This window comes from Diceros bicornis, chromosome 19 (assembly GCF_020826845.1).
Source record: "Diceros bicornis minor isolate mBicDic1 chromosome 19, mDicBic1.mat.cur, whole genome shotgun sequence".
NCBI classification, from domain to species: Eukaryota; Metazoa; Chordata; class Mammalia; order Perissodactyla; family Rhinocerotidae; genus Diceros; species Diceros bicornis.
Window position 1 is genome coordinate 19,181,421 of NC_080758.1, and position 13,763 is coordinate 19,195,183.

Below are 13,763 nucleotides of genomic sequence, written 5' to 3' on the forward strand. Positions count from 1 at the left end.
CCTCAGCAAAAAAAAAAAAAAAAGAGGAGGATTGGCGGATGTTAGCTCAGGGCTGATCTCCTCACAAAAAAAAAAAAAAAAAAAAAAAGTCAGTTGAGGGCCGGCCCTGTGGCTTAGTGGTTAAGTGCGCACGCTCCGCTACTGGCGGCCCGGGTTCGGATCCCAGGCGCGCACCAACATGCCGCTTCTCCGGCCATGCTGAGGCCTCATCCCACATACAGCAACTAGAAGGATGTGCAACTATGACATACAACTATCTACTGGGGCTTTGGGGGGGGGGGGGAGTCAGTTGAGCATATTTGTATGGATCTATTTCCAATAGCACAGAGTATTGATTACTGTAGCTATATCATAAGTCTTAAAAATGGTTAGACTGATTCCTCTCACTTCTTTTTGAGAGTTTTTAAAATTGTTTTAGCTTTTCTTTTTTCTTTGCATTTCCATATAAATTTTAAAATAATTTTATCTATATCTACAAAAATTCTTGCTGGGATTTTCATTGGAATTGCATTGAACCCATATATCACTTTGGGGAAAATTGACATCTTTACTATATTGATTTTTTACTATATTAAAGCTTACCGTAGGGGCCGGCCCCGTGGCTTAGCAGTTAAGTGCGTGCACTCCGCTGCTGGCGGCCCGGGTTCGGATCCCGGGCACGCACCAGCGCACTGCTTCTCTGGCCATGCTGAGGCCGCATCCCACATGCAGCAGCTAGAAGGATGTGCAGCTATAACATGCGGCTGTCTACTGGGGCTTTGGGGGAAAAAAAGTAAATAAATAAAATTATTAAAAAAAAAAAGCTTACTGTATACCTCTCCATTTATTTCGATCTTTGATTTCTTTCATCACTGTTTGGTAGTGTTTCAGCAAACAAGTCTAGTGCGTGTTTGTAGATTTACATCTAAGTATTACATTTTCTTTGGAGTGATCATAAATGATGTTATATTTATGTTTATCTTGTATCCTGCAACCTTGCTGAACTCAAGTGTCAGTTCTAGAAGGGTTTTTTTTAGGTCTTTTGAGATTGTCTACATCAACAATCATGTCGTCTGCAAATAGGGATAGTTTTATTTCTTCCTTTCTAGTCTATGTGCCTTGTATTTCCTTTTTTTGCCTTATTGCGCTGCTCAAAATCCAGCACAGTGTTGAATAAGAGTGGTGAGAGCAGACATCCTTGCCTTATTCCTGATATTAGGAGGAAGACATTCAGTCTTTCATTGTTAAGTATAATGTTAGCTCTAGATTTTTTGTAGCTGTTCTTTATCAAAGATGAAGACATTCTCCTATATTCCTAGTTTTCTGAGAATTTTTATCATGAATGGATGTTGAATTTTGTCAGATGTATTTTTGCACCAATTAATATAGTTGTGTGATTTTTGTAATTAGCCTATTAATGTGGTAGATTACATTGGTTGATTTTCAAATATTGAAACAGCCTTGCATGCCTGAATAAATTGGAATAAACTCCACTTGGTCATGGCTTATAATTTTTATTATTGAATTCTATTTGCTGATATTTTGTTAAGGTTTTTTGCATCAGTATTCATGAGGGATATTGGTCTGTAGTTGTCTTTCAGTACTGTCTTTGTCTGGTTCTGATAGCGGGGTAACGTTAACTTCGTAAAATGCATTGGATGTTTCCTCCTCCCCTATTTTGTGATAGAGATTATCTAGAATTGGTATTCTTTAAATGTTTAGTAGAATTCTCCAGTGAAGCCATCTGGGCCTGGAGATTCCTTTTGGGGGGAGTTTTTAAATTTTGAATCCAGTTATCTATTTTATATTGGGTAAGTTGTGGTAGTTTGTGTTTTTAAGGAATTGGTCTATTTTGTCTAAGTTGTCAAATGTATGTGTGTTGAGTTGTTGATAGTATTCTTTTATTATCCTTTTGATTTCTGCAGAACTTGTGCTATTCCCTGTTTCATTCCTGATATTGGTAATCAGTGTCTTCTCTCTTTTTATTTGTGTTGCTAGAAATTTGTCTGCTTTTATCTTTTTAAAGAATCAGCTCTGTTTCACTGATTTTCTCTTTTTTTGTGTTTGTGTGTGTGTGTGTGTGGAAGATTGGCCCTGAGCTAACGTCTGTTACCAGTCTTCCTCTATTTTTTGCATATGGGACGCTGCCACAGCATGGCTTGACAAGCAGTGTATAGGTCCACGCCTGGGATCTGAACCCGCGAACCCCAAGCCACCAAAGCAGAGTGCGCAAACTTAACCACTACACCACCAGGCCGGCCCCTGTTTTTCTGTTTTAAATTTCATTGATTTCTCCTCTTTATTATTCCTTTCCTTCTGCTTGTTTTGGTTTTATTTTCCTCCTCTTTTTCTAGATTTTTGGGGTGAGAGATTATATTACTAATTTGAGAGTTTCCAGTTTGTTTAATGTATACATTCAGTGCTATAAATTTCCGTCTCAGCATTGCTTTAGCTATGTCCCACAAATTTTGCTATGTTGTATTTTCATTTTCATTCAGTTTAATGTATTTTTAAAGATTTTTCATTGAGACTTCCTCTTTGACCCATGGATTATTAGACATGTATTATTTAGTTTCCAAATGTTTGGGATTTTCCCATTCTTTTTGATTTCTAGTTTGATTCTATTGTATTCAGAGAACACACTCTGTATTATTTCAGTTGTTTTAAATTAGTTAAGGTTTGTTTTATGGCCCAGGATATGATCTATCTTGGTATGTGTTCCATGGACACTTGAAAAAAATGTGTATTGTGTTGTCCTTGGGTGGAGCGTTGCATAAATATCAGCTAGATCCTGTTGGTTGGTAGTGTTGTTGATTTCTTCTGTATCCTTGCTGATTTTCTATCTAGTTGTTTCATCATTTGTTGAGAGAGGAGTATTGAAGTCTCTAACTGTGATTATGAATTTGTCTATTTCTCCTTTCAGTTCTGTCAGTTTTTGCTTCACATATTTTGCAGCTCTGTCTCTGATAGTTTTCTTTGCTCTGAAGTGTACTTTATCTGATATTAATATAGCTACTCCTGGTTTCCTTTGGTTAATGTTTGCATGATATAACTTTTTCCATCCTTTCACTTCAGCCTGCCTTTATCATTATATTTGAAGTGAGTTTTCTATAGACAGCATATAGTTGGACTGTATTTTTTAATGCACTCTGCCAGTCTCTGTATTCTAGTTGGTATAGTCAACCATTTACATTTAATGTAATTATTGATACATTAAGGCTTAAGTCTGATATTTTATTTTCTCTGTTTTTTGATTCTCTATTTCCTTCTTCCTGCCTTCCTCTGTGTTACTTGAACATTTTTTATGATTCCTTTTTGATTTATCTGTATTGGGGTTTTTTTAATAGGTTTTTAGTGGTTATTCTACACATTTCATTATATATACATAATGTATCACCGTCCACTGGTATCATCATTTTACCGGTTCAAGTGAAATATAGGAACCTTACTTCTAGTTTCATCTCTTTACGTTCCACCATTTATAATATAATTGTCTTGAATATTTCTTCTACGTACATGTAAACCATATCAGACAATGTTATAATTTTGGTGCGACTGTCAAATGTAATTTAGAAAATTTAAGAGGAGGAGGAAAATCTACTGTATTTTTGTTTTCTGTGTTCTTTCTTCCTGGTGTACCAAGGTTTCTTCTTTCTGATTAGAGACATTCCTTTAGCCATTCTTTTAGGGTAGGTCTGCTGGTGACAGTTCTCTTAGTTTTTCTTCATCTGAGAATGTCTTAATATCCCCTTCATTCCTGAAGGATATTTCACTGCACATAGGATTCTGGGTTGACAGTTCTTTTCTTTTAGCTCTTGAAAAGTGTTGTGCCACTTCCTTCTGGCCTCCATGGTTTCTAATGAGAAATCCCCTGTCGTTCAAGTTGTTTTTCCCCTGTAGGTGAGGTGTCTTTTCTCTCTTGCTGCTTTCAAGATTTTTTTCTTTGTCTTTAGTTTTCAGAAGTTTAACTGTGATATTTTTTGTGTGGATTTCTTTGAGTTCATCCTGTTTGGGGTTTGCTCAGCTTCTTGAATCTGTAGGTTATGTCTTTTCCCAAATTTGGGAAGTTTTCAGCCATTATTTCTTCGAGCCTTTTCTCCTCCCCTTCTGGGACTCTGATAATATGAATGTTAGATCTTTTGTTAGAGTCCCACAGGTCCCTGAGGTTCTATTTAATTTTTCTTTTAATCTAGTTCTTTCTTGTTCACATTGGGCACTTTCTATTTTTCTGTCTTTGAGTTCACTGATTCTTTTCTCTTTCTCCTCCATTCTTCTGTTGAGCCTGTCCATTGAGGGTTTTTCTGCTTATTGTATTTTTCAAATCTAAAGTTTCCCTTTGGTTCTTCTTTGTATATTTGTTTCTTTGCTGAGACTTTGTTTTTTCATTTGTGGCAGGCGTGCTTAGAATTACTCATTGATGACTGCTTTAAATTCTTATGTCAGATAATTCTAAGATCTCTATCATTTCAGTGTTAGCATCTATTGATTGTCTTTTTTCATTCAGCTTGAGATCTTCCTGATTCTTGTTATAATAAGTGATTTTTGTTGAAACCCGGACATTTTGGGTATTATAATGTGAGACTCAGGGTCTTATTTAAAACTTCTATTTTAGCTGACTTCCTCTGACACCTCTCTTGTAGGAGAATGAGAGGCATGAGGTGTGCCACCTTGTTACTACCAGGTGGAGACAGAAGTACCTGTTCTCAGTCAGCCGCCAATGACACTGGAGGGGGACGTCTCTCGTTACTATTGGGCAGGAATGGAAATTCAGCTCTCCACGTGGTCTTTGCTGACACTATAGGTGCGGGTAGGGACCTATACCCTGTATTATGGGTTTGGTTCCAGACCACCGCAGTAAAGCAAATATCACAATAAAGCTAGTCACATGAAATTTTTGGTTTCCCAATGTATATAAAAGTTATATTTACACTATACAGTAGTCTATTAAGTGTTCAATAGTATTATGTCTTTTAAAAACTATATACATATGTTAATTAAAAAATACCTTAGGGGCTGGCCTGGTGGCGCAAGCTGTTGGGTGCGCGTGCTCTGCTGCAGCGGCCCGGGCTTCACTGGTTCGGATCCTGGGTGCGCACCGACGCACCACTTGTTAAGCCATGCTGTGGCGGCGTCCTATATAAATTAGAGGAAGATGGGCACAGATGTTAGCCCAGGGCCAGTCTTCCTCAGCAAAAAAGAGGAGGATTGGCATCAGATGTTAGCTCAGGCCTGGTCTTCCTCACCAAAAAAAACAAAAAAATACTTTAATTAAAAAATGGTGCCAGTAGACTTGCTCAACATGGGGTTGCCATAAACTTTCAATTTGTTAAAAACACAGTGTCTGCAAAGTGTGATGAAGTGAAGTGCAATAAAACAGGGTATGCCTGTACTACCTATCAGGAATGAAAGTCCTAGCTCCCTACTTTTTGACTGCACCCTAGCAGGGGAATGAGGTGCCCTGTTACAGCCAGGCAAAGGTGGAGGTCTAGATTCCCCGCTCGGCCTTCGCTGGCATGGATATGGTGAGCCACAGTTTTTTCTGTGTTGTTGGGCTCGAGTATAGCCAGTATTGTCTTAACATTTTGTGTATTCCTAACCTGCCCTTTTCCTGGTCGTTTGCTAGAGAGAGCAGGCTTTTGTTGGGGCTTTTCTTGTCCTCATCCTTTGGCATTTCCAGGTAGCCAGCTTCCTTACCTCCAAATCTAGGATATTTAAGGCAAAAAAGAAAACCCAGGAACTCACCACTGCGTCATTCCTTGGGTCCCAACGTCCCTAGTTTGTCTGCCTTCTTCTCTTCACCTTTCAGAGTTTTCTTATGTTTGTTTTATATATAAATGTCCAGGGGTTTTAGTTGTACTTAGAGTGAGGAATAGGGAAATGTGCATCTTCCCAGAAGCAGAAGTCTGCATTGCATTTTCTAAATGAGTTTCTGGGACTTTGCATAAGCAGATTGAAACCTTACCAGGGCCCCAGCACCATTTGACCACATTTTCTCTGGCTTTGAGGAGTGGACAAATGAATCTGTTAGAATTTCATGTATTCTGGACGCCAGAGGTTACTGGAGCATTGTCCCCCACTGACTCCGTTGCCAGGATAATCTCCTCTCTTCTCCTGCTCACCACCCAAAAATTATCAGTTCTTTTCTTTTGGTTCTAGTTTGCAGAAATATATGGTATTTACTTTGGCTTCCATCAGCTCTGATTCCTATAACAGTAACAATGACATCACTTTCCCAAACTAGGAGGTAATTGTTTTTCGATGATGTGTTTCCATATCTCCCCAAGGTTTGCGAAGCAGCAGATTGAAGCAAATCAGCATGAGGCTTCAGACTCTGGACCTGAAGGAAGTTGGGTTCTGGTCTTGACAATTAAAATCCAAGTTCTACCATTCTGGTCCCTAACTTATACGGTTACTTCTTTTGTCTGGAATTTGGGGTGTGTTTTCCCGTAGAAACAACTCAAGTACCAAAGACATGACAGTAATACCTTATACCTATATAGAACTTTCCTCTTTCCAACGCACTTTTTCCATTTGTGTCAGTTGATCTTCACTTCAGCCGTGTGAAGTAAGCACTTTCAGACATTACTGCCCTCTTTTGAGAGCTGAGGAAATTTAGACCCACGAAGTTAAAGGACGTTGCCAAATTCTCACAACTACTAGATGATAAAGTTCAGACTAGATATTCTCTATTATTCTGGTATTCTTTTTTCCAATCAAGTATTCTTTTCATAGTCAAAAAAGTAGAAAGTATTTCAGCTGTACATACATGCCCCTTCCTCCCATCAGCAGCCTCTGTGAAGAGGCAGCCACCAGACCAGCTGCAGGCGAGGCCCGGCTCTGAAAGCTGTTCACAATAAAGTTTACAGGCTTAACTGATAGTCTTCGATCTTGGAGAGATCTGGGCACTGAAGGGCTTGTGGCAGAATTGGTAAAATACCATATGTTTCCTTATAGTAGAGTTAAACTCCTCAGGAACTACTTTTTTATTCATTTACGAAATTAATGCCTGTATTATGTATTTTACTCTTCAAATCCCTAAAACCTGGGCTATAGAGTATAATCAAAAGCAGATGGAATGGGGTGTGGCTTCTCCCAGACTTTGAGATGGACAAATTATAAACAGATTAAACTTGACTTCTAGCCTACGTGCTAAAATAACAACTGTAGAGCAACAGCCACCCTCTGAACCAGGCCTGCTGCCCACCCCTCCTTCCCTCCCGCCCTGTACCTCCTGTACTAAAGACACAGCTGGTTGGGTGTTGCCTTCTCCCAGTTCTGTTCTCAGGCGAGTCAGCCAGCAGGCAGGGTTAAAGAAGCCCAAAGAGTCTGTCGTATGTAACTGGGGTAATTCCTCTGAATTAAACACAGCTGGGCATAGAAAGGGGACCCGTCAATAGATTGGCAGAATCTTAGCATTGCAAAGAGCCCTAACATATGTCTGAGAGGTCTCTGAGTGTTCCATCCTCTCTACAACATCACTGTCAGGGGGTCATTCCAGGTAGATTTAGGTATTTCCAGGAGTCCATAGGAAAAAGAGGAGGAATGTGCTGCTTTCCAAGGAAGCCATTTTATTGTTGGGTGATACTTCCTTATACTGACCCAGAAATCTGGCACCCAGTTGGTGCCATGGATTCTATCTAGTTTTCTTCTGGTTCTGCAAACAGCAACACTGTTCTTTCTTTCCTCTCTGATTTTAAATTCTTGAGGCCAGCTAGCCACCTTAATCTCTCTCAGTCTCTTTTCAGGTGAAATATCCCTAGTTCCTCTGCCTTTTTTCATATTCTATCGTCTCCAGACTCCTTACTATTCTAGTGCCTTCCAGAGAACACTGTAGCTGTTGTCCTCGTGAAATGTGGTGGTCAGAGAATCACAGAAGGTTAGAGTTAGAAGGGACATTGGAGACGATCTGGTCTACTCCCTTCCCCCACCTTTTCTCTTTTTTAATACCAATAGAACTTGTGATTGGTAAACAGTTACAGATTTCAGATGCAGCTGGAATCAGTGAACCTACAGAGACCTTCTAAAGCAGTTAGTCTAAAAATTTACTTGTGTTTGGAATGGTCTGGAGCTTAAAATTGTAAACCAAATCTTTCTCTATCAAACCTAATGTATAGGGTGATTGACATCTCTTTTAACAGAAATAGTAATAAGTAGGAGCACAGCTTGCAGTCGTGTGGCCATGTTGTAATCAGCATGTCTTGTCCTCGCTCTGCAGCACTTGTTGCTACAGGTGCTCTCTGAAACAGAGGTCTGTAAGTGGAGGATGAAGTCACATCCAGAGTGAACTCGGAAAAACTCTCACAGGGAAATTTAATGCCTAAAATGGTCTAATCTCATTGTAAGAAAAATTCAGTTAGGAACTGAAAAATTACCCTTTTCTTATGAGTTAAGAGTTTGAGGGTTCTCTGAACTCAAATCGTAATACTTTATGAAAGTAGAGTACTTCCAAGCTTACAGAGCACATGTCCCCTTCTGTTAGGCATTATTCTTATCCCCATTCTAGAGAGGAGGAAGCTCAAGTAGTTTTAATCAGCTGCAAAAAAAAGTCATATTAGCTAGAGGACACAAGAGCAGTATCTCCCCTGCTCACATCTCTTTCTAAATACCACAATCTTTTCATAATAAAATCCTTAAATTTTATGTTAATGCCGTTTGATGTGTATCTGCTTTTTACATGATGTTTATGCACGAGTAGTAGGATGCTTGATTTTTCTGCAAAATGAAACTGCGGGATCTTTTTAACTCCAGCTTTGTCTATCCTGTTACCTCTGCATAGAGAGCTCTTATGTTCTTCTCCTGGTGAACTCTTGTGCATTCTTCGATATGACGCTCAAAAGTCACCTCTTGGATGTCTTTCCCCCTACCCAAATTGGGTCTGGCAGAGTTGGTGACTTTCTTGTTTTCCCACTCTGTTAAGGAGCACTTATCACACTGCATGGCCAGTGTTTTTTTTATGTGTCTCTCATAACCACCAGACTGTGGGATCTAGAAGGATAAGGATTCCGCCTTTTCCACTGTTCTAGCCCCTCACCCTAGCGCAGTTTCGAGCACTCAAGAGACACTCGTTGTTAAATGTAAGAAGATAGCTCATTGCCTGTTGCATTGGCCCTAGGATTTTGTAAGAGCATCAAAGAAATCCCTGGGTCTGCAGGTCCCGCCAGGTCTGTGCTGCTGCTGCCACTACCTCTACCCACACCAAGACCAAATAGGAGAGGCAGCCAGGCCTGGAGGGGCAGCCATAAGCAAGGGAGACTGGACCTTTTTTTCAGATAAGGAAGCAGAGCCCCACCTCCCCCAGTGGAGAAGTGACGTGTGTGGACACTTAGTTACTGACAGTGCTTTTGATTCAGCCCAGTGTCTCTTGCACAGACAGAGGCAATACAACGCGGTGGTTAGAGCTCATCCTCTGGAGTCAGACCTCTGGATTTGAATTCCGTCTTCACCAGTTAATAACTATGTGTAATCTTAGATGAATTATCAACCTCCTCATTCTGCAATTTCCTCCTGTCTAAATGGATCATTCATGTACTTATTTATAATGAATAAATGAAAAAATGCATGTAAAATACTCAGTGCGCTATCGGCAGCTACCTTACCTGAGTCTCAGTAGACCTTTGTTGTTGTTATTGCTGCTCTTTTACTCTGTTACGAAGCCTTCCTTAGAGCACACATCTTGGTTGAAAGGTGGAAATACTGAGTGATAATCTAGTAGTTGGGACTGTTTATTTCTATTTTCTTAGGCCTAGCAGCTATTTGTTGGCCATTTGCTTTATGCCAGCATTCGGTTAAACATTTTACATAATCAACTAATTTGTGCCCCACAATCACCCTATAAAATATTACCTGTGTTTGGCAAATGAAGAAATGAGCTTGAGGGAGATGGAAGCTCTTGCCCAAGGCTTGAGAGCAGAAGACTGTCAGCCTCCAAACCACATGCGTGCTCAAGATGGAGAAATTGCAAATTGTAACCAGTCGATTGCCTTTGTTTTGACGTTCTTGTTGTCAGAACTCCCTGGGACCCTTCACTCTGAAATGATTGATTCATACCTCTTCTAAGATGAGCATTTCTTTCAGATCGATTCACGTAGGCAGAAGTTGAGATACTAGGTGTTCAACTGCATACTTCTGATGGCAGGGCTTGCTGTGATCCCAGTCTGTCCCTGCTACAGCACATCACACCTTCACATTAAACGAGTTATTAACTAAGATTATGGCATCTTTTTCAGTTGGGCTACTGATCAGCCACGTCTTCTCCATCCTGTCCTCTAGAGAGAGGAAGTGCAGAGGGCAGGATGCAGAAAAAGGTACTTGCTGATCCCACACTCTTTCCTTACTGGAGAGTTTGCCTAAGATTGTTTGTGTTTACTAACTGCACCAACAGAAACTGTTAGATGGACTGGAAGGAAAACCTATGTATCGTGTGTGTCTACCTCACACCAAGCTGGGAGCTACCCCTATGGATTTGGGGTATGGTAAGCAACCTGTATATCATAGTAAAGAGCATGGTGGTTCTGGGGCCTGAATCCGTATTTTATAGGCTATAGAATATTACTCATTCTGAAAGTGTCTGTAATTATAAATTTCAGCATTCAGAGGATCTTTACGGATTCTGTGAGGATACTCAAAAATGTTCTCTCTGACAGGAAAGGATATAAGACATGGTTGGTTGTTTTTTGTTTATTTTTTAACTAAGTAGTGGGAGAGGATGAAATGGTATATTTAAGTGCCACTTCAAAATGCCCCAGTATATCAGCCTCCGGTTTCCACTCTGCACTGACATTAGAAGGCAGGAAACAATTTTGGCCAAGAAAGGGATGAAGCACATGTTCTCCAATTCTGAATATGCTTTACTCTCTGAAACACATTTTCAACCTGGGCTCCCTTTTTGTTCCTGTTTAGATAGCTTAGTGGTTGAAAGTACAGGCTGTCAGCAGACTGCTGTGTTTGAAACCCTGCTCTGCCACTTGCTAGCTGTGTGACTTTGGGCATGTTACAGAACCTTTCTAGGGCTTGTTTTCTTCATCTGTAAAAGGAGGATAATAATAGTTTCTACCTGGTGAGGCAGTTGTGATAACTAAATGAGATAAGCCATGTAGAGAGTTTTGTACAGTGCTTAAGTAACACATAGTAGCTATTATCACTATTCTAGTAAGAAAAAACTGTGTTCAGAATATGCATTCCTGCTCCTCTTTACCTTCTCAGAGTTTTCTCTTTCAGGTCCTTTCATGGTATTAGAGGCCCAAGAAAGTGTTTTGAATTTTAACTACTGCCAGTCACAGGTGTCTGTCCATTCGTACTGTACCTAGGTTACTGGTCGCCTGCGCCGTGTGTCCTAGTCCAGGAGGCAGCAAGCGTTTTCTGTAAAGGACCAGAGACTAAATATCTTAGGCCTCAGGGCCACATAGAGTCACTGTCACATATTCTTATTCTTCTTTTATTTAACCCTCTAAAAATGTAGAAACCGTTCTTACCTTGTGGGCCACACAGAAACAGTCTGCAGGCTGCAGTTTGCTGATCCTTATTCTCCTCTGACCCTGTGCTCTAACATGGCCAAAGTCTTGGATTCTGGGGTTATTCTCTCCCATCATTCAGGTCAGCAGACGCTAGTCAAAAAAACAATGAGTTTTCCTGTTAAAAATGGAGTCCAGGGGGCTAGCCCTGTGGCCTAGTGGTTGACTTCAGCACACTCCGTTTCAGCGGCCCAGGTTCGCGATTCAGATCCCAAGCACAGACCTACACCACTCATCAGCCATGCTGTGGCAGCAAACCACATACAACATGGAGGAAGATTGGCGCAGATGTTAGCTCAGGGCTAATCTTCCTCAGAAAAAAAAAAAAATGGATTCCAGTTGGAAAATAGCACTATCTCTTCTACTGCCAAAGTGCTGCCACATGCCTTATATATAAGGAGCTTTTTAAAGTTCCATTCCTGAGACCAAGAAAGGGTTTCTAAAGGAATCTATTAGAGCCAGCTTGACAAATACTCCAACTTGGATAAGCTCTGTGCCTGTGATAGTACTCCACATTCTGGAGGCTCAGATTGTGATTTTAATTTTAAATTCCTGGGGTTTTGCGCCATCAGGTCTCATGTCTAGAGCAGTCATGTTTTAGGAAAATAGCGTCTGTTGCTGTAAAGTAAACAAACCATAATGAAAATGAGCGTGATATTTTTTCACAGCAAAAAAAACCACAAAAATGCAGACAAAACCTTTGTGAAGTGACAGTATTAAATTGCAAGTGACGATGTTAAAGCAAATATTTAAATTCACAGCTAAAATAGTGCATGTAAAATGTAATTGCCAGGGAGACCATGCCAGTTCATCATTCTTTAAGCTAATTCTCTACAGGCAGAATCATTCCACACGGTTCCAGGAAAAAATGCTTATTTTAAATAAACTGCTTTCTGGCTCTTTTAAGACTGTGCATAAGTAAGTTTTATTTATCAGGGACTATCTTGGTCTTCGAGATGTTCATGGGCAGGAGATATCTGTAGTGCATGTATACTCCTTCTGTATAGGGGCCCTCTGAGTTGGTTTCTTATGAACTGCAGTTTTGCTAATGGGATGGCTTCCTTTATCCCCAGGAGAGCTCCTGTGATGGAGGTGATGGCATTTTTGGTGAAAAGAAAGATGACAGCCGGGCAGGTGAGACTGTGTCCTTCTGAAGGCAAAGAAATGTAAGGTCCCAGTTTATAGTTACCCTGGAGTTCATGTGTAATAAAAAATGCTGGTTTTTAAGGAGACTCTTTTAAAAAGCCAAGTAAGTTAACCTTCATCAAACTCTCCTGGAGTCACACATGGAGCTTTAACGTGGCTCTGGCAAGCTTCCTCCACCCTGCATTGAAATTCAAAAGTGAAATGAATGATAATATCTGAAGTCAGGATGGAGTCTGAGAGAGAGAAAAGAACCATGGTTTCATTGATTTTTTTGTTTTTGTTTTTGGAGAAAAGTTAGAGGTGTTTGGTTTGGTTTGTTTCGTGTTTGTTTGTTTTTCTGAATTCCAAGTTAATGGAGGCTTTGGCATTTGGAAGGCCCAACTACACAAAAGCCCATAGTTCTGTAAGGAGAAGGCCACAGAGAGAGCTTGTTCCAATGCCTTAGAGCAAGGTCTTCGAATCAGTTCTGCCGCCAGAGATAGGCACAGTTGTATTTGAGAGATAACAGAGCCAACTACAACCTAAAGCTGTTGCTAAAGCAAAATTGTAGCCCTTCCAGCTATGCCTAGCTCCTGAGCTAATTGTTCAACAGTAGCTACTTTGATTAAGTTATTGGGTCAGCTTTGTTTTTGTTTAAACAAAACAGAACAACCACCACCAAAAAAAACAGTCACTTTTGTTTTAGTTCTGTTTGTAAATACTAATATCCTCACTGATGTTTGAAGCCCAGGATGGCTCCGACCCAGACAAATCGCCCTGGCCAGTTTCATCTGCTCTCACGGCTCGTCTCAGACGTCTGGTCACTGTTTACCAGCGCTGCAACCGCAAGGAGCTCTGCCGACCTGAAATTCTGGGGCCAGGCAACCAAGGATACTGGATCCAGGAGGAGATGTTCAGGAGAACCTCAGAAATGGATCTCATCAACAAGGAAGCCCAAAAGAGGTAAAAGCCAGTGGCCTAAAGGGCATGCTGAGCTGCCTACTGGGTAGAGGTGACAAGAGAGGAAGCTGATAGCTGGAGGACAAGTGTGTTTGATGTTCTCATGTGAAGTTAGGTTTGTCTCCAGAATTAATTAAATCCAACCTCCAACTGTGATGACGTTGTCGTGCTGACTGGGGAGTCTGATGA

The 13,763-nt window shown here is 40.6% G+C and overlaps 1 protein-coding gene across 1 annotated transcript in view; it reads left to right on the forward strand.

The window, feature by feature from the left end:
* CHD6 (chromodomain helicase DNA binding protein 6) overlaps nucleotides 1-13,763 on the forward strand; it is a 199,391-nt gene that overhangs the window by 160,583 nt on the left and 25,045 nt on the right. The window contains exons 28-29 of the mRNA XM_058562676.1: nucleotides 12,563-12,623; nucleotides 13,361-13,577. Of these exons, the coding sequence (XP_058418659.1) occupies nucleotides 12,563-12,623; nucleotides 13,361-13,577 (278 nt within the window). The remainder of the gene's footprint in view (nucleotides 1-12,562; nucleotides 12,624-13,360; nucleotides 13,578-13,763) is intronic.